At 39.8% G+C, this 26,574-nt stretch overlaps 1 protein-coding gene across 2 annotated transcripts; it reads left to right on the top strand.

Annotated features, from left to right (window-relative positions):
* On the top strand, window positions 1-25,982 carry FAM162A (family with sequence similarity 162 member A). Of its 2 annotated transcripts, none has more exons than XM_006743212.3 (5): window positions 1-167; window positions 18,135-18,257; window positions 20,693-20,801; window positions 24,484-24,592; window positions 25,709-25,982. In XM_006743212.3, exons 1-5 carry the CDS (start codon window positions 134-136, stop codon window positions 25,799-25,801), a joined length of 468 nt encoding a protein of 155 aa, XP_006743275.1. In that variant the 5' UTR covers window positions 1-133; the 3' UTR covers window positions 25,802-25,982. The 2 variants fall into 2 exon arrangements, with proteins under 2 accessions (XP_006743275.1, XP_030894928.1); XM_031039068.2 differs by lacking the exon at window positions 1-167 and adding an exon at window positions 12,945-13,217.
* Window positions 25,983-26,574: the final 592 nt, after the last annotated feature.

Here is a 26,574-nt window from a genome sequence, read left to right as displayed (position 1 = left end):
CCGCCCTCAAGTAGCCCTAGTCCTGCCTGCCTGCGCCGTCCGCCTCTTTCCTATTGCGGGCGTTTGGTAACATTGAGTGCTCCCGCGCTGTCACCGCCCGGGAGGCGCTGTCGGGTCAGCGGAGTAGGCAGCCATGGGGAGCCTGCGCGGCCTGCGCCAGGCGGCGGGTGAGACGCGGGCCGGGCTCGGGGAGGTTGGGAAGCCAGCTTGGCTGCTGGAGATTGAGGAATCCTGCAGCTTCCCCAAATCTGGTAGTTGCTCGGTTTCATCGCGCACTGTTAAGTGGCTCGTAGTCATACCCCGATAATGGGAAAGAGCAAAGGCTGAGCGAGCAACTGCTAAGCAGGTGGTGGGGGTTGGCCCAGAGTGACCATCGCGCCTGGCCCTCCATCCACCCAGCTCCCACCAACTTAACGAGCCCTTCCTTGCTCCCCGATCCTTATCAACCCACCCCCATCCCCAGTGGCCTCTGAATTCAGTTCTTAATGCACCTGCCATCCCTAGAACTTCCCCGTTGTCTGATTGATTCAGCTTTTCACCCTAACCTCTCCGGTCCGTAGCTCTCCTTGAGTCTTGAGTCTCCCCAGCCCCCAACATCTCAAGAGTTTATCCCGGCTCTCAGAGAAAACCTTTAGTCTAGGGTTTCCTACCCACTTAGTGTCTGATTAGGAAAGGGATTTAAGGGCTTACAGAATAATAGTTATTGTTTTCCTAAAATGGGGGATACATTTCTTTTAAACAATTCTACGGTTAAGTGCTTTGAATTTTTTGGAGGAAAGTGTTACGTAGAATCTGCAGTTTATTTTTCTAGTAGACATTTGTGTAATGGGTATTTGGAGTCAAAACTTAATTTGTCTTCGTCTTCTTGGGGAACCAACAGAGCTTAGTAGGGGCTGAGAAATCAAAATGTTTGCCGCTTGGCTTTTTTCTAGGCACCAGGGCAAATCACTTTTGATCACCTTTATGAGCTTTGATAAGGTGTAATGACTGATCTTTTATTCCTTTGTAGCAAATTATTAAAGAGTTGTTTATTTCAAATTTTAAAGGAAGAATCGCCCCAAACTTGCCTGTTGAAATAATGTAAATGTGCATTGCAAATGTAAATGAAGTAATGTAAGAAAAAGTTATCTTTTATATTCTTATTTTGTGTTCCAATGGAGAATGGACTGGAAAACATGTCTCAAACAGAAGAATATTATATACTTCCTTTAAAATAAACATTCCCTCCACTAAAAAAGATTGATTTCATTGATTTGTTCAGCTTTGTTGGACTAATTTACCTAAAGTCTTTTGTGTACATCCTTTGACCTGTTAGCTGTTACAAGGTAAGTGAAAGAATCATTGCTCTGGAAAAAGCTAAAATGGACTGACTGAAAGGGACTTTGACTACATAGGAACTAAGACCCTAGGGTTTTAAGTAGTTTATCTTCCTGCCTTGAAAACATATTTATGCATTATAAAGATTCCAAAGCCTCTTTGCAGACTTTTGATATTTAAGAACCTCACTATTGACCACTCAATCAAAATTCCTTGAGCATTTTAAGAACAATTTATTTTATTCCAGATAGATCCACTAAGAATGTTACATGATGAACTCTTTCCAAAGACCTTCTTTGAATGTTTGATGTTTTGTGAGCAACTGTAAGCAATTTGCCCTTTCACCCACTTGTGTCTATTTTAAAGCTTAATACTTTGACATATGTTATTTTACTTGATTGATTTCTTATAGTACCCTTCGTAGGTAAGTCTTATCATCCATTCTCCAATGTACAAGTGAATAAACATAGGTCAGATGGTTAAATGACTTGTTTAAGATCATTTAGCCATAAAATGTTAGAGCCAGGAAATGAGTGAGTGCCTGCTAGTTCAGGAACTTGTGCCCTTTGTTTCATTCAAGATGCTTATTCAGGAATATGTGTGTACTGTGTTTGTCATGGTTAATTGAGTTTGATGTGAAATGGAAGAGTCATGAAATGCAGATATACTTGTGAAATGGAAGCACATATTTATGTGCAAATGGATTTCCAAGTAAGAAGACTGATTTATCAGGCAACCTTAACCAAAGGAATCGCAGATCAAATAGAAACCTAATCTAGGCATGCTTCATTTATCCAGAATATTATTTGGAATAAGATACTCTAGGTGAGTGAAATTTCAAATAGCCAAAGCTTAATCCTTTAAACGATGGACCTTTTTTGAATTATTTCTGTTGGATATCTTTGCTGTACTTTCTTAGCAAACAGAATGTAGGTTTTTAAATTTATCATTTTGCAGATGTAGCTGGAGATATAGGTCAAAGTTGTTAACTTGTGGTTCTTGGACCCCTTCACAGATGAGTGGTCCTGTGAACCTCTGAAATTATATTCATATTTTTATGTTTTGGGAAGAGAGGATCTATAGCTTGTGGACCATGGACAGCATCCTTGTCAGTTTAACTGACATTCCACAGCATTAGAATCAAGAGATAAGGTAGAAGTCATGTAGTCTAGCCCCCTAATTTTATAGATGAGGAAACTTAAGGCCTCAGAGGGAAATTGACTTGACCTCAGAAGAGTCCTACGTACAAAACTGGGACATAACCAATATCTCCTGGCTCCCATTCTGATTTTCTTTCCCCTACGTTCTGCTCCTTCATTGTCATTTCTGTTTGTTTTTGCTAACCAACCCTAAATGAGTACATGCCCATTTTTCCTGCTCCTTGGCTTTGCTTATCACTCCCTCCAGGGCTTGTCAGCAGGTCTTTATTGAGCACACACTGTGTGCCCTGTACAGGATGAAAGCTCTAAAGTGTGTGGACTCCCACTTTCCCTAGGGCTGGAGTTTGTTGCAGTGAACGAATATACCTATATAATACATCTGGAGAGCTTTGCAAGACAGTATATATTAAGTTCTGGATTGCAGAACAGACTTTAAGTGCTGCCGTGGTGCTATGGAGCCAGTTCCTATTGGCTTTGTGCACATCTTTTCCCAATTAGTCACGTTACATTGGTAGCTTAAAATCTGCCATGCTGAGGGTTATTGAAAAACACTACAAATCAGGGCTTTTCCTCACTGATCTCCTCCCAAGACCCAACATACCACTGGCTTTAACAAAGGAATCAAAGTGTAGGTTAAAATTACTGAAGGCTTCGTTGCAACAGAAGGTCTGGGAGAGAGACAGGAGCAAAAGTAGGGGCAGTAATGGGTCTGGAGAGGATGTGGAAGGAGGAAGATTACCTTGGATTTCAGTCAGGAAGTAATAGATACGGTGTGGCCTTTTGAGGGTTTTGGACCACTTGAATTTGGGCAAAAAGGAAGCCTTCCAGCAGAAGTCATTAAAGAAGCATTTTTGGAAAATTAACATGGTTGCTACCTACAACACGAATAGCTACGACCTGTGAAGATATTACAGAAATCCATGTGTGAGGTGATGATGGCAATGCCAAAAAAAGAATATATCTAGGAAGTGTTTTTGAAGAAATCAGTGTGGCTCCGTGAGACCTAGGGTGATTAAAGGAAGACTGAAGTTTTTGAGGTGGAGGGCTGAAGGAGTGTTGCCCTGTTGTCTGAAATAAGAAAGGTAAGAAGGGATACTGCTGGGCGCCTGGGTGGCTCAGTTGGTTAAGCGACTGCCTTCGGCTCAGGTCATGATCCTGGAGTCCCGGGATTGAGTCCCGCATCGGGCTCCCTGCTCGGCGGGGAGTCTGCTTCTCCCTCTGACCCTCCCCCGTCTCATGCTCTCTCTCTATCATTCTCTCTCTCTCTCAATAAATAAATAAAAATCTTTAAAAAAAAAAAAGATGTAGATCATAGAGGTCAGACATGAAGGGAGAGAATGTGGCAGTATAACGTTAGGAGAGACAGAGGCCTTGCCAAAGGCTGAGATCAGTAGAGTCAAATGGCTTCAAAGATCGGAAGAGTAGAATCAAATGAGCTAATGATGAGAGTCTAAAAAACATAGTCATGGGACTAGCAAGAGATCACTAATGTTAGAGCAATTTTAGTAAAATGAGTGGGGGAAGGAACATTATAGAAAAATGTGTGGGTAGTGAGGCCAAGAGAGCAAGTTAGATACATGCCACTTATTCAGTCATTTGAACTTCGAAAGGAAGGAGATTAGTATTTTATAGGAACTGTTGAGAACAAGTGATTGTTTTGTCAAAGATAATGTACCCTCAGTGTCACTGTGGTATAATGAGACAAGAACTCTCATCATCTACAGGTAGAAGTGTAAATCGGTTCTGCCTTTCTAGAAAACAATTGTTCTATTCTTAAAAAGGTTCATATTTTTTAACCCTGCACTACCAGGATTCTATATAAGAAAATAATCAGAAATGCCATCAAAGATTTATGTAGAAAACTGTTCATTTGTAATAGTGAAATTTGGAAACATCCAGTTAAGGGAATGATCGAATTCAGGTTATATCCATATGTTAGATGTTGTATAGCCATCAAAAGTATTTTTTAATTAATATCTTGGAAAAGTATTTGGACATAAGCAAGATGTAGTATTACTCAATTATGAAAAATGTGTATGTTATATATAAGCATAGGAAAAAGTCTGGGAAAGATACACCAAGTTGTTATCTATCCCTGGATGATGTGATTATAGGTGTTTTTATTTTTCTTCACACTTTTTTCTAAGCTTCTGAATTTTCTGTAATGAGCAAGTGTTACTTGTATAATTTAAAGTTTATTTTTTTAAGAGCAGGGAGACATTTGGCAGGAAAGGGGCTGAGGGAAGGATCTAGAGGTGGTGAGCTAAGTTTGGTACAACATCCCTCAGTAAGAGGGATCACGGAACAGTTCACTAGTTTAGAGTGCAGGAAGGCCTAGTGTTCTTACAAGGCTGCAGGGAAGGATGAGAAAACAGATGGAGAAGTAGGGAATCAGTTTCTGTCAAAAAGCAGATTTAGGTCAACAGCGAAGGCCAAGAGAGTTTCAAATAACCACTATTGGGAATGGGCTGGAGTGTTGATGGGAGGGGGGAGAAAAATCTCCAAGAAATGGCCCATCTCACTGAAGTGTGGCCACCAGATACATAGAATTGCAAGACTTTTTCCAGAGTTTCCTCCCCACTTAAAAAACTGGCCAGGTACCAAAGGTCTATTTATAAATCTATTTTTTTGAACTCTAAAATTTTTTCCCATAGAAGCAATGTTACAAATGGTGATTAGGGTTCTAGCCAGCCCACAAAAGTTCATAATGTCATTCTTGCCATTTTTCTTCCCCTAGTATTTTTCACATCTGTTAGATCCTCTCCATTAGGACCTATAGCTGTTGTATTTCCTTTAAGGAACCCACTTGAACCACAGCGTTGTGACACCACCTAAAAGGAGGTTTCCATATTTATGTCTTGCAACTCCTGCTCCCTTTACCCCTACTCGTCCCTCGCCCTGGCCCGTCCTGCATTCTGCACTCAGATTTACTTTATGAAATCACCCTTGTTACTGTTTTTTTCCTACTTAAAACTGCTCTGCCTGTTTGCCAAATCCTTTTGGGAGTTAGGCAGACAAAAGGACTTTCACTGTGGGGGAAGCATGGATAGGCACAGTACCCAGAGCCAGAGTGAGTTAGGCCAGTGTCTTAACTTATTCCAAGCCCTAGAACATCAGCATGGACCTCATTAAGAAGGCAGTTAGGTTTCTGAGCCTTGGGAGCCTGGCAGGCAGATTTGGAAATCTCTGTTGCAAACAAGAGCTGGGCAAATCACAGTGTGAAGCCAAAATATTCCATCCTTTTCAGAATAATTGCAGATAGGAGAAATCAAAGCTGATCATTGGAAAAACTCAGAGTAAATTAATATCTCAGGTTCATTCGTTTGTTTTCTAGTGGCCGGCCTTTAGAGTAGCCCAGCTTTGCTTATAGTGTGGTTTCTCTAATTTAAATGAGTTCTGAGTAGGAATAAAATCTCTCACTTCTCTAAGCGAGATAATTACCCTAACTTAGTCATTCTTCCTTCTAGGTCTACTGAGCAGCTACAAACATTTGACATACAATTTCATCATAATGATATAAAATATAGTATCGATTAAAGGGTGTATGTGTATGGGCTTTGCAGTTGTCAGGATAAGCATACATTTAGTTTTGTCCTCTTGAGACTTAAAATTGATTTGATTCTCAAAACAAACTTTGAATGTTCCTTCCTCAGACTTGCCCTTTCCTATCCAGCAAACCTTTTAGGACTAGCAATATCCTATTTGAATTCTAGGAGGATTAAATAGGCATTTGTGGGCTAACGTAAGAACTGGCTAAGTATTTAGATTAAAAAATCTTTCCATACGACATGGAAAGGGAACATTGTTCCCCAGAAACAAGCTGCTTCTCCCAGCCAGGGTCATGGTGGCTCCCAGCCTTCTTTAACAGTAGGAAAAGAGAAGGTGGTTGGGCAAACAGTCTTATAGCAGTGCAGTAGGATCAGCCTGGTGGGCTCTGGTCATTCATTGTGAGCTAATCAGACAGTGGTCTTTTACCCGTGAGGGTTAGTCAGCTGCTGTGGAGGATGGAGGAGGGATGTGAAATACAGCCTTTTCCAAAGGGGAAGAGGAGGTCAGGCAACTGTAGAACAATTCACAGTGCATGTCTTTAAGTACTGAGTAGTGTATGAGTCTGCATACTCTCGTAAAATCTGAAAGTTGCGCATACAACTCTACAGAGATTCCAAACTTTAGATGTAATGAGTTATATGTTATTGATATGCAGAAGTTAGAAATAAAGCAGAGCTTCTTTTCAGTAAATTAGTTGCTGAAAAGAGGGATTTTGAACTCTGCCAGAGACCAGTATTAAGCTCTGGAGGTGCCCTGGTCATCCAGGTAACCTGTGCTCCAACAGGGACTCTAGCTGATCATGTTGATTCTCAAACATGGCAGCACATTAGAATCACTTAGAGAATTTTAAAAAATATTTATGCCAGAGTCCTGCTCCCAGACACTGGGATTTAATTGGATGGCCTTGTGCATTTTTTAAAGCTACTTTGGTGATTCTTATATGCAAAATTTGAAATTCACTTCTCTAGAACACTCCTTAAACTTTAGTACGCATAAGCATCACTTAGAGGGCTTATTAAAACATTTTTCTAGGCCACACTCCAGGTTTGGGGTGGGGTCGAGAATTTGTATTTCTATGAAGCTCCCAGCTGAGGCTGAGTAAATAGTACTGTTCTAGACTTCAGAATATGTGGTATTGGTTTCCATGTGTCTGGCACATAGTAAGTACTCATCAACTGTTGAATGAATGTGAGTATCTATTTGCTTCTCGAAATTTAATGTTCATATGAATCATTTGGATATCTTATTAAAGGGTGTATGAGCTTTGCAATTGTCAGGATAAATAATCAGATCAGCTCCTATGTACCTTTAGCTTTGTCCTCCTGAGACTTACAATTGATCTGATTCTCAAAAAAAAAATAAAAATGCAGACTCAGATTCTGTAGGTCTGAGGTGGGAGCCAGGAATCTGCATTTCTAACATGCTCCCAGGCGATGTCAACCACATTTGAGAATAGCAAGGTGTGACAAGATACATACCAACATGTATAATTTTCTCATCTCATTTCCACCAATGCCCATTAGTCAGATGACCTTCATTTTTGTCTACCCTGAATTGGGCACATTTCCTACTATACCCCATTCCTTTCTTTTTCTATCTCGTTCCAAAAGCATATTGGAGTGCAACTGAGAGAATGACATTTTTATAGAGATAACATCAAATTATTGCTAATTTTAAAAAGAATAAATATCAAGTAATTATAAAATATTTATAAAACATGTATAAAGTAAAAGCAAGATATAGTTAATATCCAAGTACTCATTTTAAAAAATATTTTTATTTTGGAATAATTTTAATTTACAGAAAAATTGCAAAGATAGTACAAGAGTTCTGTGTACCTCTCACCCGTTTGCCCCTAATGTTAACATCTTTTATAACTATAGTATATTTGTCAGAACTAAAAAATTAACATTGGTATATTACTGTCAGCTAAAGGACAGACTTTATTTGGGTCTCACCAGTTATTCTACTGATGTCCCATTTTCTGTTCCAGGATGCCACATCCCATTTAGTTGTCATGTCTCTTTAGCTCTTCTGATCTGTGACAGTTTCACATCCTTTGATTTTCAAAATCTTGATAGTTTTGAATACGAGTCAGATATTTTGTAGAATGTCTCTCAGTTTGGGTTTGTTTGATGCTTTCTCATGATGAGACTAGAGTTATGGGTTTGAGGACAGAATAACTAGCACAGAGGTCAAGTGTCCTTCTTTCGGTACACGATATCCACATGATGTATGACTGGTGATTTTAACCTTGGTCAGTTTGTTTCTTCCTTGTAAAGTTACTGTTTTTCTCTTCCCATACTCTGTTCTTTGGAAACAAGTCGCTAAGTCCAACTCACACTTTCCCACAAGGGGAAAGGAATCCAGGAGGGAAGAGTATCTGCATGTATTTGGGATTTTTCCCAAACGGGGAGATTTGTCCCTTCTCCCTCATTTATATATTCAGTTATCGTTTATATCAATATGGATTATAACCTTAAGTTATAATCTATTACTGTGTTATTTTGTTGCTCAAATTATTCCAGATTAGGCTGTATCAGATCAGCTCCTATGTCCCTTTGCATGCCCCTATCCGAAAACATCCTTGTGTTTTTTGAATACTTCCTTTCTGGCCCTACAGGGTATTCTAGACCCATCTTGTATTCTCTCTGCTTCAGCCTAGAATCAGCCATTTTTCTCCAAGGAGCCCTAGTTCCTTTTATTAGATAATGGTATTTGGAAATCAAGATCTAGGCACTGAGTGTGCTTGTTCCTGCTGAAGTGTCACTGATTCCAGGTCCTTCCGCTGGGTAGAGCTAGGAAATACATGTATGTATACTAACCCATGTGTACACACATACTTAGGATTATGTCTATATCTTATGTCTATCATCTCCCCATATACGTACATACGTACAAATAACATAACAAATAAATGTTTATTTATATACATTAATAAACAGCTATGTAAAGCTAAAGGAGTTTATACTGAATTCTCTGACTGATCCAGCACCACATTCATTCTAGCCTTCTATCCTTGCTTTTGGAACTTCTTTCTCTGGGCTCTCATTATCTATCACTTATTTACTTATTTGTTCAGTCCTAGCCTACTTGTAGTTTCAGGATTGTTAACCCATGCTTCTATAAGAAACAAATTTGCGAACTAGAGTACAGTGTTTATGTATAATTCTTTCTGTCTTTAGTCTTACAGTTTCCAGTCAAAATGATGTTTTCCAAAGTTACTTAGGTCAGCTTTTTCCCCACCTTGAAGGTTGTGAGGTTAGGTCATGTTATACATTTCTAATACAGTTTGATACATTTGTCACAGTCTGCATTCCATTCTGGATTCTCCCAACATCCTGCTTGATATTTTAAAATTTGCATATATTAAAGGTCTTTGTGATGGACAGTTTTATGGGTTTTGACAAATGCCATGATTTTATTTTTAAGCAAATCATTAGCGCCTTTATAGTTAGCAACATACTTACAACACACTTGGCAACTGATCTTTAGTTCAACTGATGAACTAAATTAGTTCATCTAAAAACCTCTTTCTCCCACAGCATTCATTGAACCTTCATTTATCATGTCTCAGCTCACATCATTGATGATTCTCTCCAGGAGTGTCTTGAAAGATTCTGAGAAAAAAAGGCATCTCCTCCTCTCTGCACTGTCCATCATGAGGTTGGAAAGGCTTTTTATGGAAAGGAAGGGACAACAAGGCAAAAGCCAGTACTTGAACCAGCCTCATCCCATCTGACCTACTACAGCCTCCAGCTTCTAGTAAAACCTCTAAGGTACTGGTTTTCAAATTGTGAGCCCCCAGAACAACAGTAATAGCATCACCTGGGAAATTGTTAGAAAGGAGAATTCTCAGGCTCCACCCATACTCACTGAATCAAAAACTCTGGAACTGGGTTCCAGTAATCTATTTAAAAAAAAAAAGATAGTAGGAAGGGAAAAATGAAGGGGGGGAAATCGGAGGGGGAGACGAACCATGAGAGACTATGGACTCTGAGAAACAAACTGGGGGTTCTAGAGGGGTGGGGGGATGGGTTAGCCTGGTGATGGGTATTAAAGAGGGCACGTATTGAATGGAGCACTGGGTGTTATACGCAAACAATGAATCATGGGACACTACATCAAAAACTAATGATATAATGATGTAATGAATGGTGATTAACATAACGTCATAAAATAAAAATTTATATTCAAAATGGTAAAAAAAAAAAAAAAAGTCCTCTGGGTGATTCTGATGCACACTAAAGTTTGAGAACCTCTGCTCTAGGTTAACCAGCCATTTATCAGTCACATCTGTAGAGGCAAGCAGTGAGGATTCATCTTGACTTCCTGCTAGGGCCTGGGGGATCCAGAACTGGTCAGCCAGGGGCAAGCTGCAAGTGCAGCCAAAGGGTTAAAGGGCTGTTTTTCTTTTGGTTTGTTTGTTTTTAATTGTGATTCACCAGAGGATGGAAAATTTCTGGCTTGGATGTCTGGAGGGCAATATATGTTATCTCTTTGAGACAGAAGAGGAAGTCTTAATGATACTAAAACTTTTATATGCTTTTTTTTTTGTAACTGCAAAATAACTGAAATCACAAGTATTTAACAATTTTCTTTAGTGATTTCAGTTTTTTAAAATTTTTTACATTTGTTATTTCTAATGTAAAACAATCTAATCTAATATAAAAACAATATGATCATATTTGCATATTTTAATTAACATTTATACTTTAGGGAGGTAAAAATGATTGGCATCCAGTATGAGGTTGTAGTAAGAAAAATGTTGGGAGATATTTTCTGATCTAGGTAAACCTCTCATGCCTTCAAGTCCCTAATTTCACCTCCACCCCAGACACTTCTTTGACTTCAGATCTTACTCCCCTTACTCTGTTCCAGCCACACTGGCCTCCTCTTTGTGGTTCCTAGAACCACTGTAGGGCCTTTGCATGTAACAGTTGTTTCTGTTTGGAATATCCTGCCAACAGATATCTGCGTAGCTAGCTCCCTCACTTCCTTCGAAAGTGGCATTTTCAAAGAGAACTCACCCTACTAGTCCACCTAAAATCTCCTACACACACCCCATTCCTAGCACACAAACACTTCACTTCATGTCATGTTCCCAGTGTTCATTTTTTCTCTTTGTTTTCAGTGTTCATTTACTGTGTGTGAGTGTGTGTGTGCGCATGCTCACACATATGTATATATACTGTTTCCAGTGGAATGTAAGTTTTATTAGCATAGATTTTTATCTGTTTTATATATTGTCTAGAACAATGCCTGACACACAGTAGGTACTCAGTTATTATTTGTTGAGTGAATATCTCCAAACATGCATTTATGTGACTGGTAATAATTAGGGGTACGTGATAGCATTTTTGCCTTATCATTATTACCCAAACTGAACTGAGAGGCACCCTGTTTTTTCTTCTCCTGAATTGCCTCCGTTCTAATTAAGAGGGATGGGGAAAGGCAATACCTAAGAAAATAATTACAGATTCTTTTTGCTTCCTATGGACCTTGTAGCTCACTGCCAGTTAACCTTGCTCCTTTCTGTCTCAGTGCCTGCAAGAAGGGAATGGGGCAGGCTGGTGTGAGATGGGGCCTTGTAGGTCACAGTAAATAAGGGGTTCCCTGGGGAAGATGAAAAAGTCCTAGAGATGGATGGTGGTGATGGTGATACAACAGTGTGTATATACTTAATGCCACAGAACTGTACACTTAAAAATGGCAAATTTTGTTATGTATATTTTACCACGATTAAAAAAAAAAACCCAAACACAGTGGTTCTAAAAGTGTAGTTTCAAATCATTAGTAGCAGCTTCACCTAGGAACTTGTTAGGAATGCAGATTCCCAGCCTCCACCCCAGCACTGTTGATTCTGAAAGTAGAGGTAGGAGTCCGCAGTACTTTGTGTTAACAAGCCACTCAGGTGGTTCTGACACACACTGATGTTTGAGAATCACAGCATTACAGCATTTTGTTTTAATCCCTAGAGCTATGAAAAACTATTGTAAAGTTTTATAGAATATCTTCATGCCCTGGTAACTGCATAAAGTTGCCTTGGTGAGAAATTCTGACCACTTTAGGGGTAAAATTGAAAAGTGCTATGGAAATGTTTTGAAAATTACTAGTTTAAGTAGCGCTTCAAAAAACAAACTTAAAATTTAGAGGGCCTGCTGTGTTTCAAGCGTCTTACCAAATGCTCTCACATTTGTTTTTCCACTTAACCTTCAAATCAGTCCTGGTGCAGTAAATACTACATTATCCGCATTTAAAATGAGAAAAGGAGCGGAGATGGATTACACGGTGATTGATCTACTTTCCTCCTGGTGCACACTTACTACCACTAGGTGGCAGTGGTGGGGTGGTTACCCAGACCTGGGCAAGGCCTTCTGGGATTACGGACAGAAAATGAAATAAATGTGGCCCCTTATGAAAGAATTTAGAGGGCAAATAACCATAATCTTTATATAAACAGGTTCCAATTTCTGGTATGTAAGAGGATCTCTGAAAATCCACTCCTGTATAAAAGCAGTGAGGGGCACCTAGGTGGCTCAGTGGGTTAAGCATCCGACTCTTGATTTCAGCTCAGGTCATGATCTCAGGGTTGTGGGATGGAGCCCTGCATCGGCTCAGTGCCTAGTGTGGAGTCTGATTCTCCCTCTCCCTCTGCTCCTCCCCTGCTCACACACACTCTCTCAAATAAGTAAAATCTTAAAAAAAATAAAAGCAATGAAAACACTGTGAAAAATTCTTAAAATCAATTTTTTCAGAACTAGTAAATAACCAGAGGCTTGTGACAATCTGAGTAGCATTTATCCAAGAAAAATGACTTAAACATGGTAAGAACAGCAAGCTTTATAATAGCTTTAACAGTTTTCTATCTCCTGTCAGCTTCACAGTAGCCTTGAAAATGAATAGCCTCAAGGAAAACCTGCAGTTCTAGCAGGCACTGAAGAGAATGGATTTGGAGCTCCCTAAAATCCCCAGCCCCCAAGAATTGTTACAATTAGCTTGTCTGGCACTTCCCTGGAAACTCCCACTCACTGGGCTTGCCTGGTTTTCACCTGACTCAGCTAATTCATTGGGAACAGCTTCTCCCGACGCACCCCAGAGCACGCTGCAACAGGCACATGAAGCCCTTTGGCAAAGGCTGGCAAACTTGCTGGTGGAAAGCATCGAAGGACGTCCCTGTCCAATGGTTAGGTAACCACTAAGCTAATACAACATAGATAGAATACAAGGGACTATAGATTAATGGAATAGAATTGAGAGTCCAGAAATAAACCCTCACATTTATGGTCAATTGATTTTCTATATTGTGCCAAAACAATTCAACAGGGGGAAGAATTGTTTTTTCAACCAATGGTGCTAGGAAAACTGGATTTCCACCTGCAGAAAAATGGAGGTGGATCCTTTCCACACATAATATACCAATATTAGCTCAAAATCGACCAGGCCTAAATGTTAAAACTAAAACAACATTCTTAGAAGATAACATAGAAGTTTTTGTGACCTTGTGTATGACACCAAAAGCTCAAGCAACAAAAGAAAAAAAAAAATGGATTAAGTTGGACCTCATCAAAATTTGAAATATATTTCTGGGATGGTGAAAATCTTTTGGAATTAGATGGTAGTGGTCAGTACACAACTTTGTGAATAAGCTAAAAACCACTGAATTATACACTTTAAAAGGATGAATTTGGGGCACCTGGGTGGCTGAGTCGGTTAAGCGTCCAACTCTTGTTTTTGGCTTGGGTCATGATCTTAGGGTCACGGGGAGTCCACTTTAGATTCTCTCTTTGCCTCTCCCTCTGTCCTTCCCCCCCAAAATAAATAAATCCTTTAAAAAAAAATAACGTTTATGATATGGAGTTATGTATATGTCAGTAAGTGTTATTTTAAAGATTTTATTTATTTATTTGACAGAGAGAGACACAGCGAGAGAGGGAACACAAGCAGGGGGAGTGGGAGAGGGAGAAGCAGGCTTCCTGCTGAGCAGGGGGCCCAATGCGGGACTCGATCCCACAACCCTGGGATCATGACCTGAGCCGAAGGCAGACGCTTAACGACTGAGCCACCCAGGCGCCCCCAGTAAGTGTTATTTTAAAAATCTTTACACAAATATAAACATATGCCCATATAAAGTCTATAGAAGGGGGCGCCTGGGTGGCTCAGATGGTTAAGCGTCTGCCTTCGGCTCAGGTCATGATCCCAGGGTCCTGGGATGGAGCCCCGCATCCGGCTCCCTGCTCAGCGGGAAGCCTGCTTCTCCCTCCCCTACTCCCCCTGCTTGTGTTCCCTCTCTCGAGGTCTCTCTCTGTCTCTCTGTCAAATAAATAAATAAAATCTTAAAAAAATAAAATATAAAGTCTATAGTAGTATCTTTTAAATTGTTACATTTAAATTTTTTTAACAGCAAGAGAAAAAAAGTGAAGAAATCATGTTTCTCACCAGCTTTGGGAAGTCTACCTCTAACCATATTTTACTCCTATTCCCTCTTTTGCCTCCCCTTATTGCTCCAACTCTGAAGCTACAAAGATATCCAAGTTGAAGTTTGGAACTGCAAAGGTACAGACTATTTGTCTACTAACAAATAGATTTTAAAAACTACTTGAACTTTCCTGTGAGCTTTTATCCACATAGCTGTGAGAGCACATTCTTCTTGCATTAAAGGCAAGTCTTGGGCATTCCTTTTTTGGTTACACAGAGCATTAGGCAGTGCCAGGACACTAATCAGATTTATCACTGGTGCCTTTCCAGCTTTCTTTTCTGTTCCATTGTACTTCATAGCGCTCCCCTTTTTCCATGTTCTAGGACTGTAGGGCGCTTCTGATTCTGAATCCTATACCAGCCTTGGTCTCTCTCTTGTACCATGACTCCCATACTCAGAATCACCCCCTCTTTCCTCTCACCCTCATCAAAACTATTTCTGGCTGTCTCTCCTTTGACTTCTGATTAATTATGACTGATTTAGAAATTTCATGCTAAGGCTGAAGGTGAAAGTGGCTAACTGAAACTAAGTTTTTTTTTAAACATTTATTTTTATTTTAGAGAGCATGAGCAGGAGGGGCAGAGAGAGAGGAAGAGAGAATCTCAAGCAGACTCCAAGCTGAGTGAAGAGCCCAATGCAAGCAGGGCTCAGTCTCACGACCCTGAGCCAAAACCAAGAGTTGGACGCTTAACCGACTGCGCCCCCCTAGGCGCCCCCTGAAACTAAGTTCTTAAGCATACATTTGTTTTAAGAATGAATGCATTTCCGGGGCGCCTGGGCGGCTCAGTCGGTTAAGCGTCTGCCTTCGGCTCAGGTCATGATCCCGGGGTCCTGGGATCAAGCCCCACATCAGGCTCTCTGCTCAGCTGGGAGCCTGCTTCTCCCTCTCCGTCTGCTCCTCCCACTGCTTGTGCTCTCTCTCTCCCAAATAAATAAATAAAATCTTTAAAAAAAAAAAAAAGAATGAATGCATTTCCTAATTTTGTTCACTGAGAAGGCATGGAAACAATGACAAACTCAGTAACAATGAGTCTTCCTAAGGCATCTCTAAAAATACTTCTTTAAAGGAACCAGAGCATACTAAAGGAATGTCTGATTCCAAACCAGGGGCAGAAAGCATTCAAAATGAATCTGTAATATCATGTCAGAAAGTAAGGAAGCTATCAATGATCACTGAGCACATGTTGAAAGTACTCAGGAGCCAACATAGAAGGGTCCCTAATGACTAAAAATGAGACTGAGTATCAAAAAGAAAAATGACTGAAATGGGCTGGGGTACATGTGTTAAAATGCAAGAGTTCTTTATGTTATTTCTATTCATTTTTTAAAAAGATTTATCCACTTATCTGAGAGAAAGAGTGTGCATGTATAAGAGTGGGGAGGGGCAAAAGGAGAGAATCTTTAAGCAGACCTTCTGCTGAGCGTGGAGTTGGACATGGGGCTCAATCCCACAACCCATGAGATCATGACCTGAGCCATAACCAAGAGTTGGACCCTCAACCAACTGAGCCACCCAGGTGCCTCCGCCCCGTGTTATTTTGAAACAAAAGATCACCTGTGGAGGCTGCAAGGAAAGCAATCCATTAATTTGAAAACTGGCAAAGGGAAAGAACCAAGCATTTACTCCACATTTCTTGTGGGCTTTTACCTTAGGATAATCAAATAGTTAATGTAGAATAAGACCATTTTACAACCCATATTGAAATAATAGATCTAGGTAACATCATCAATGTCTGCTAAAAACATCAAATGAAAGGTTGAGGGAGGTCTTTATAAGGTATGAGTCAGACTGATACAGTAGGATCGGTATAGTAGGATACAGTAGGAAGTATGCAGCACCACCTGGGCATGTGCTTGCTAAAAATTCTAACCTAAATCTGATGAAGCCTCAAAAATCTGTTTATAAGAAAAAGAATTTAGAAGAATATGTTAAACAACACCAAGGGGATACCCTCCCCAAAATCCCAAATGAGGGAAATTCTGTAGAACTTATGACCTAGCTTCTTCAACAAATAACAAGAAAGGAGGGGGAGATCTCTACAGGACACATCAACCATATTCAGTGTGCCCCTATTTAGAATAAACCAACGATTAAAGAAATTATAAGCCCATTGGGGAAATTTATTTGATCACAATATGCTAATATCAAGGATATAATATTTTTTAATTAAGCTAATGGTATTCTGGATAATGATTTTGAGAAGTTGCTGTTTTGAGATGCATACTGAAGTATTTATAGATGAACTAAATAGGATGTTTGGGATTTGCTTTAAAATAATTCAGTAGGAGGTCACCTGGGTGGTTCAGTCAGTTGAGCATCCAGCTCTTGATTTTGGCTCAGGTCATGATCTCAGGGTTGTGAGATTGAGTCCTATGTTGGGCTGTGCGCTCAGCACAGAGTCTACTTGAAGATTCTCTCTTCCTCTCCCTCTGCCCCTTTCCCGACTCTCTCACTTTCTCTGTCTCTCTCAAAAATAAATAAATTAAATCTTTAAAAATAAAAAAAATAATTCAGTAGGGAGTTGGGAGGTGTTCAGATGAAACCATATTTATTGGCTTAGTTGTTGACACTGGGTGGTGAGTACAATGGAGATTTATAATACTGATCCCTATGTGTACTTAGAATTTAGATTTTAAAAATTATATATAATATAGTTTTATACATTTTTAAATATATAATTTAAAAATTTTACACAATTCATGATTACATCTAAATTTGATTTCCAGTTGGAGAATTATGGCTTGGGTGGAAGAAGGCTTTCTTGAGCCCCTTGCTGCCATTGCAGCCTACCCAGAATTTACCAGAGTAGTATTGACAACTTGGCATCCTGGTTTATCACTTGTGGGAGGTTCTAATCTTTACCTAAACTGCCCAGTGCTATAATATGTAATATTTCCACCAGAACCATTGTTATGACAAGATACATGTGAGAAGTACTTTTATAAAACTTACAGCTGGGGCGCCTGGGTGGCTCAGTTGGTTAGGCGACTGCCTTCGGCTCAGGTCATGGTCCCGGGGTCCTGGGATCGGGTCCCGCATCGGGCTCCCTGCTCCGCGGGGAGCCTGCTTCTCCCTCTCCCACTCCCCCTGCTTGTGTTCCCTCTCTCGCTGTGTCTCTCTCTGTCAAATAAATAAATAAAATCTTTAAAAAGAAAAAAAATAATAAAAAAATAAATAAATAAAACTTACAGCTGATAAAATGTTTATAGTATAAATTTTTTTCTTTTTAATATTTTATTTATTTATTTGACAGAGAGAGAGACCGTGAGAGAGGGAACACAAGCAGGGGGAGTAGGAGAGGGAGAAACAGACTCGCCGCCGAGCAGGGAGCCCAGTGTGGGACCCGATCCCGGGACTCCAGGATCATGACCTGAGCCAAAAGCAGACGCTTAACGACTGAGCCACCCAGGCGCCCCTAGAGTATAAATTTCTAACTTATAATATAAACATGTATATTTTAAAATAGGACCAAATATCATATTTTAAATACGTGTGTCTTACATAGAGTAATATATTCACTTTTTAAATGAGTTAATTTTTATAAATGAAATATATACTCTGTAGGCATTTTTTATTTTGAGACAACATTAGATTTTCTTTCTCTGAAACATTTTTCTGTCTTTTCTAGGAAGTTATTTTAGGTTATATGAAAGAGGTGCTTCCTCATCTCTAAGACTTAGCAGAAACTCCGACTTGAAGAGAATAAATGGATATTGTGCCAAACCACAAGAAAGTCCAAAAGCTCCACCCTGTAAGTTTTTATTCATTTTTCCAGTTATAGACTAAGCAGTTCCCAAAGAGTGAAACAACTTGGAATCAAAAGAACCTAAAAGACAGGTTGTTCCAGGGGTTCCTATGTCCTACCCTTTCTTATAGTTCATGCCTCCCAAATTGTACTTATATTGGCTCATATGAAGCAATGCTTTCTTCATTTTCCTCATCTGTCCTTTTTATCTCTTGTTTCCAGGATTAGATTGGAGCTTTTTGTTGGAGAATAGAGGCATCAAATGAAATAGTGATCTAGAATTGGTCTTTTAAGGAACCCCAAAGATGAACCAAATTGGGAAATGATATTTTAGGTACAGTATAACTAGGGCTAGCCTCTGGCTTGGGCATTAATTTCAGCCATCGTTAGTCTTATTCTTGTCACTGTCCACTGTGGAAACAAGGAGTATAATATATAAACTGTAGGGTCCCATGAGCTATTTGCTTCTTACTTCTTCATGGGAGTATACTAGAGTCAGGCAGGTCTTGGTAAATAGAAAAGAACTATCCTCAAAGAATATTTATCAAGAACTTAAAAATGTTTATACCCTTCAACCTGGTATTTCATTTCTGGGGATCTAGCCTCAGGAATAATCTCTATTATAGAAAAAAGCTCTGAGTGTAAAGATGTTCCCATATTTTATATGTAATAGGAAAATGAGAACTAATCTAAATGTCAGATAATCTGGGAATGATTAATCATGTATGTTAGATCTACTTGATGGGATTATGCAGCTGTTGGAAATGGTGCTTGTAAATACCATGTATTGGCATGGAAAATGTTTGTCATAATGTCAGTGAACAAAGCAGGATACAGAAGTTTATATTGTGTGTAAGCATAGCATGATACACATATAAATATATAAATTTATATAAATACACATATAAATCCCCATACTTACGGGGATAAGACTTAGGAAACACTACCAAAATAGAAATACAGTGATTATGCTATGACAGGAGCATTAGGGATAGTTTTTATCTTCTTTTTTTACATCTATACTTTCCAAATTGTCTTTAATGTACTTAAAATGAAAACAACAAAAAAATAACAACTATAGAGCTATGCCAAGTGCTGGAAGGGTTAAACGATAAAACTACAGCAATGCTATTTCTGTACTTCTAAACCTCTTCTCTCACCATCAGTTTTTTATGGATTTTTTTCCTAGTGACTTTCCAGTTCCTTTTGCTGTTGCATTCTGAATAAGTGAAAAGAACAGCACAAGCAAAGGTGTGGAGGTGGGAATGAGTATGTCGTGTAGGCAGCAGTGAAGGAGATGGTCTGTCTGCAAGAGATGTAGGCAGTACATGGAAGTTGGATGAGATTATCTCCAGGGTCCTTTCTAACCCTAACATTCTGTGATTCCCTAACTTTTTCTGCTCCTTTAGTGACTTCTTTTTTTGAAAGACTTTCTCTTCCAGTCTGCTGTTGTGTGCCTTTCTTATTCATCTGCCTCTTTGGCCACTCCATTTTCCTCTGCTGCACCTTTCTCCTGTCTCCTCTCTTGGGTCTTTATCACCTTCACTGGCTCTCCCTTTGCACCAATGATTATCTCAACTTTGACTTCATTAATGAAACCTATTCAGATGGCATAAATTTAGACTCGATATTATGTAAAATGGCATTCATGCCTTTTCTTTTCCTAACTGGTTCTTTTCACAGTCTCCTTATCTTGGTTAACAGTACTGCTGTTGTCTTACTCATTCAAGTTTGAGGTTCTTCTTTGATTCCTTCCTGTCTTAATTTAATCAGCCTCCAAATCCTTTCAGTCATCTTCAGATGGACTTTTTTGTCTCTGTTCTCACCGTTACAACTCCAGTTCAGACCATACCACCTTTCTTGCATTACAACCTCCCATTTGAACTTGTTGCCCACTCTGTCCTATCCTTCCTCTCTTCCATCTATTATGCAGATTAATCTTCTAAAACATTAACTTCTTCCTTTCTCTCTTCCATCTATTATGCAGATTAATCTTCTAAAACATTAACTTCTTCCTTGCTTCAAAGTGTACAGTGATTCCCAAATCAGGTTTAAAAAGCTTAGCCTGGCATTCAGGGTCTTTTGTAATCTTATTTTACCTAATAACCTTTTTCTTTTTCTACTGAAGTCAAATAAGCTTCTCATTGTTCCCTTCTTAGTTCTTCTTAACCTTTATATCTTTGTTTAACATGGTGTTCTTTCAACTTTCAATGGCTAGGAAATAATACTTTTATTTTACCTCAGTCCCCACAGAATTTTGGAACCTCGTTTGAGAAATGAGGCATCCTAAGAAATTCCATTCAAATAAAGCTCTAATTAGCTTGAGGTTTCTCAATGTTTCTGTTTCATGAATAGCTAAAGAGCATAAATAGCATTTTTTTAATTGCTAAATTTGAGAGTTATAAGCTCAAATAAGGAATCTTGTCTTGTTTTTCTCATAGACACTTACAGCCACAGAGTGCCATTACACAAACCTACACACTGGGAGAGGAAGATCCTGGTATGGTCAGGTCGCTTCAAAAAGGAAGATGAAATCCCAGAGACTGTCTCGTGAGTGCTAAACATAGGGGTTATAAGCAGCTTTTTCTTTCTCACTGATTTCAAAGGCAAAACAGTTCCTCTGAGTCTGACTGTTTAAAAACTTTCAACCAAATTTTAGAATAGTTTTCACTTCTCAAAATGTTTCCTCTTTGGCAAGTACTTGCAGTAAAAACAGTGCTGGAAAATCTTGTATCTTATCATTGATATGTTATGTTGTGCCTAGTGGAGACCTGTCAGGTACTCTGAAGTCAACTGATTGATTTCCTCTCCGAGCTACAGAAATGTGACCAAGCAGTGATATTCACTGTTCTTAGCTTATTTTTAATCTGGGTATATCAGTTAGGTACCATTGACAATAAATAATAGTTATATTCTACAAAACCTACTAAAGTATTCAACGATAGGCATAAAAGTATTTAAGAGCAACATATTCTCTTTCTGGGATCCCAAAAAGCATGCTTCCTGTCCCTGTCACCAACTTCCTTAAACCCAGCCCTAGCTCAGGTCTTGGGACTTTTTCAGAGTCTGTGGATAAGTATAGATTCCTCTAACCCAGGGTTTCTCAACCCCAGTGCTATCAACATTTTGGGCCAGATAATTCTTTGTTGGTGGGAGCTGTTGTGTACATGGTAGGATGTTCAGCAGCACCCTTGCTTGGCATTTTCATCCCCCAGATGCCAGTAACACTCAGTGTAATAGGTCTCCAGACATTGCCAAATGTCCCCAGGGGGGACAAAAAACAAAAAACAAAAACAAAAACAAAAAAACCCTGATTGAAGACCACTGCTCCAGCCTGATGTTAAAGACCCTGATTGATTTGCATCTTGGCCAAGAGAGATGCTGAGAAGCAGGTGCAATCTCCCCTGTGGGGCGTCATCCTTTTCAGAGACAGGGACTTGGGACAAAGCTCCTAGACATTCCCTTCTGGTGAGAAACTGTTCCTGGACCTTCTGGCTTCTGGTTTCAAGGCATGATTTTAAACGATCGGAGTTCATTCAGGGTATCTTTTCCCAGGAAGAGAAGTATGATTTGCTTTTTTGTTTACAAGGGCTTTAACAGCCATTCTGCTTCTGCCTGTCAAATTAAATAGCACATTATTTTCACTAAAATTATTTCAGCAGGAAAGCCCTGGTCCTTCTTAGCTAAAGTGACAGTGTACTCTCCTGGAAAACAAGAGCAAGCTGGAAATAACAATGATATTAAGTTCTTTTTTTTTTTTTTTTTTTTTGAGATTTTATTTATTCATTTGAGACCGAGAGATAGAGAGCACGAGCACGGGAAGACGCAGAGCGAGAGGGAGAAGCAGACTTCCCGCTGAGCAGAGAGCATGATGTGGGGCTCGATCCCAGGACCCTGGGATCATGACCTGAGCCGAAGGCAGACGCTTAACCGCCTGAGCCACCTAGGCGCCCCTGATAATAAGTTCTTGCGTGTGTCTTTCTTCCTGAATATTCCAGGAGAAAACAAGCTGCTGCATACCCATGGTCCTAATAGGTGCTATATAGATTTTACCATGGAACACCTTCCTCAGTCTGCCTTGGGGGTGGTTCCAAGATCCCCCTCAAGCCCAAATTACTACCAAGTCACCCTAGAATGTTCTGCTCTGAGCCTGGACAAGTGTTCATCCATATGCTGGTAGGCCTGAATAGGCACTGCTTAACTTGTCCATTCTGATTGCTTCCTATAGCATGGAGGGCAACCTCATGACCTTATTTAAATGCATTTTACTTTTTTAATGTAAAATACTTTTAATGTATAATAATACATTATATGCATAATAATACATTATATATATATAATTTTTTTTAATTTTAATATAAAAAAAATTTTTTTTTTAAGAGAGAGCGCTGGCACAAGAGCGGGGTGGAGGAGGGGCAGAGGGAGAGAGAGAATCCCAAGCAGGCTCCACGTTCAGTGAGGAGCCCAATGCAGGGCTCGATCCCACGACCCTGAGATCATGACCTGAGCCAAAATCAAGAGTTGGATGCTTAACTGAATGAGGTACTCAGGGGCCCCAAAATGTAGAATACTTCTAATGAAAAGTAAAATATATTACTTTTCAGGAGTATCACAGCACTTTAATTGGACATGCCAGTTCACATAAAATATTGTCAACATGGGTAGTTAATTTATGGTTGGTGGGCTCTCAGATGCTCTTAATAGAGCAATTCACTGTTCTTAGCAATTGTCCCTGGTTCCTCTCACCACCCTGCAGGCCCAGCTTCAGTGCCCGGAGAACTCCGTTTACACTGCTGCCTCACTGGGTCCCAGCTCTTATATCACAATGTCTATGCTTTCAGGCTTCTCCTACCACCTGCAATGCCTGGACCCTGTGCCTCCTTCCAAGCATTTTTATTATTATTATTTTTTAAAGATTTTATTTATTTATTTGACAGAGAGAGAGAGAACACAAGTAGGCAGAAGGAGAGGGAGAAGCAGGCTCCCCGCAGAGCAGGGAGCCCGATGTGGGACTCGATCCCAGGACCCTGGGACCATGACCTGAGCCGAAGGCAGCTGCTTAACCAACTGAACCACCCAGGTGCCCCCAAGCATTTTTAAAGTACTTTTTTCCTCCTGATTTCAAAAGTAATGTGTGTTAAAAATCTGGGGGAAAAAAGAAAGGAAAGACGGTAGTTAGCACTTTCATCCCATCATCTAGAGATAATCACTTCCTATTTACACCCCTACTGAGTAGGCCAGTGCTGTGTCAAGGGTCCATCTGGACTCTTCGTGCCTTGCCCTGAGGATATACTAGACTCACGTAGCAGAACCGCAACTCACTGCCTACATACAGAATCACAAAGGTGGAGTGGCCTTCTCTTTAGACTCTTCCTTGGTAGGCCTCTTAGCTTTCACACAAGAATGATAATCCAGTCCTCAATTTTCTGTTACGGCACCTGGGTCTGCATTCAGTGGACAGGTTCAAAGCAGTACTTGCCAAAGAGCACAGTCTCAAGTTCACTGTCATGCAGTTTCAGCAAAACATTAGTTAAAAGGTAAACATTAAGGGAGCATTGCTTAAAGGATCTTTCTGCTGTTTCAGATAGTCTCTGGAATCTATTCCTGGTTCTAAATCTAAGTATTAGACTTAGATTATTAAATCCATTCCTGGTTCAAGGCAGAGAGTGAAAACTTGGGTATAAAGAGCATATTGTTTAACTTTCTCCCACATTTGTTTTCTGAATTGTGATTTGTGTTGAAATACACGAAACTCATGAAGCTCATTGGAGTATCTGTTGTCAGGATATTGTTAGACAATCACTGGATCATATAACATCTTCTGAAGAACCCCAGGAAGAAACAGCTCCTATTTCCACTTTTAGCATTGGCTGCTGATGTGAAACTTGAAAGCCAAAATTGGGGACCACCATAGCAAGCATAGATTAATACACTTTGCCTTTTTTTCCCCCTTTGTTCCTGGATCCACTTTGTCTTGACGCTTTCTTCTGTTTTTCTTACTTTTAAGTTTGTGCTATCTTACTGGATGTTATTAGTAAGTTTAAAGTGAGTTGTGAAAATGCCTCATCTTCCCCAAAATCCTACAAGATTTCCAGGCCCCACATCTTTTTTTTTTTTTTCTATTTGTGGTACCACTCCACTTCTGATTTGTGGTACACAGAGTTTTATTTCCTACTGGCCACTTCAGAAAGAGAAAAATTAACTTTCTCTCATAATCTCATTGTGTTACTAGGTTTGAGATGCTTGATGCTGCAAAGAACAAGATCCGGGTGAAGGTCAGCTACGCGATGATTGCCCTGACAGTGGCAGGATGCATCTGGATGGTTATTGAGGGCAAGAAGGTGAGCATGGACTGCCTCTCTGTCTCTGTTTTCTACAAAGGATCTAAAGGAAATTAGGGGTTCAACCCTCATATTTATTCTCTTGAGAAGAGGGGGCTACTTTCTACATGAGAAATGATGAGAAACAAAATGAGACACAGCAGGGACAAACCTGGGATGTCATGCGTGGGCATAAATAGCAAATCCTAATTTGGGCAAGGTAAAGGACTAAATTAGTTTTGCATAAAGTAAAAAAAATTGTTTAGTTATCACAGATGTCATAAATAATATGAAGCCAGAAAAATGTCCCTGGTGTATTTAATGACGACACCAGCATGTCTGTAAAGCACTTCCAGTACATGGGCATATTTATCCACGCTCCAACTGCCTTAGCCCTGGTAAGCATTCTAGTCACTGTTCTGGATTTGAAGCCCAGCCACACTGGGCCATATGTGTAAGGACAATAGCTCCTAAACAAGTACAGAGGCAGTTAAGGCCAGAAATATTTGTTTTAACCTATATCATTATTAATAGCTATCATTAATTGAATACTCACTGTCTTCTAGGCACTTGGCTTTTCTTTCATTTGAACCTCACAATAGCATGACAAAATAGGTACTATTATTAGGACCTCATTTATAGATGAGGAAACATAGCTTAGAAAGCTCTGCTACTTTGCCCAAGGTCACACATCTCCTAAATGGCAGAGCCAGAGTTTGAACCTAGACCTAATTGAGGTGATAGTAAAATTGCTCCCACTTATTAAGGGCTCATTATATAGCAGGCACTGTTAAACTCACCACAATATCCTAAGAAATGGAAACAAAAAGGTATTCAATACTAAAGAGAGGAAAAAGGAAAAGATAAGGGAAGAAGGTAGATTTAAAGAAACAGGCCAGAAAGAGAAGGTGGAGGGTGTGGCATTTCTCTCGTGCTTGACTGGATGGGCTACTGTAGGACTGTGAAGTTTTAGAGGAAGCAGAAGGCACACGGAGGGGGCTTCTGGGCTCAGTGTGCCCACGGCAGAGCATTCTGGGCCTGCGCTGCCCTAGTTAATCAGCTGACATCAGTGTAGGGTAATGACATTCTTCCCAAACCTGCATAAATAATCACTTGTTCAAATTTGTTTCACTTTAGGCTGTCAAAAGAAACGAGTCTTTAACAAAGCTGAACTTAGAAAAAAAAGCTCGCCTGAGAGAAGCAGCAGCTCTGAAAGCCAAAACAGAGTAGCAGAGGTATCCGTGTTGGCTGGATTTTGAAATTGCAGGAATAATGTTGCAGCAATTAGCCTGTATTAAAAAGAATACAGTATGAGGATCCATTTCATGAAAGTGTGGTTTGCACAGACTTATAATTTCCCCCATTTCTGATATAGTGGGACAAATAAATTTCCTTAAACGGCTTGTCTATATTTTGTGGCTTGGATCCAGGTTAAATGCAGCCTTTCAGCTTTTTGGAGAAAATGAATGAAAAATGGGGCAACTTATTTAAACTTTAATATTAACTCTTCTTTAGAGAGCCAGAAACCATATCTTATTTTAATTTCCATTACCAAAGTGATTTTCTCTGCAGAAGCCAAAATGGCTTCTAGTTCTTTATTTCTCTCTCTTGTGTACTCATTTCTAGAGAGATAAGGAAGACCAGCTGAGTACACTGCCCAGGTGCATCTTGGAGAGCTAACCTCCCCAAATGCAGTGGTGCTTCTTGAGAGCCCTGCGAAGCAGCCCGATCAAACTCTGCCATCTTTGGGCATGCTGGCAGACAGAGGCTTCTCAGAGAGCAGTCTTGGAAAAGGTCCCTGTAAGGTGATGAGAGTGGTCTGGCCACAAGTTTCTGAGAACTCTGAAATCCCAGCACCATGAAGTTGCTTGGGGCCAGTAGTCACCTCTTCTACTCCATAGCTTAGAATTCCCAATTGGTCCTTTTCCTTTTACCTTTACCCTAAATTTCTCAATTATGAAAATCTTTCAAATGCATTTTCTTGTAAGTTTTGAAAGATAAGC

Source organism: Leptonychotes weddellii, chromosome 1 (genome assembly GCF_054177405.1).
Source record: "Leptonychotes weddellii isolate Sample4059 chromosome 1, ASM5417740v2, whole genome shotgun sequence".
NCBI lineage: Eukaryota > Metazoa > Chordata > Mammalia > Carnivora > Phocidae > Leptonychotes > Leptonychotes weddellii.
This window is presented reverse-complemented; position numbering and strand designations above follow the sequence as displayed.

Coding starts and splice junctions, on each gene's coding strand:
- FAM162A (XM_031039068.2), top strand. CDS start 13,145: ATGAAGCCCTTTGGCAAAGGCTGGCAAACTTGCTGGTGGAAAGCATCG. Junction 18,258..20,692: donor AAGTCCAAAAGCTCCACCCT/GTAAGTTTTTAT, acceptor TTTTTCTCATAG/ACACTTACAGCCACAGAGTG. Junction 20,802..24,483: donor GAAATCCCAGAGACTGTCTC/GTGAGTGCTAAA, acceptor TTGTGTTACTAG/GTTTGAGATGCTTGATGCTG.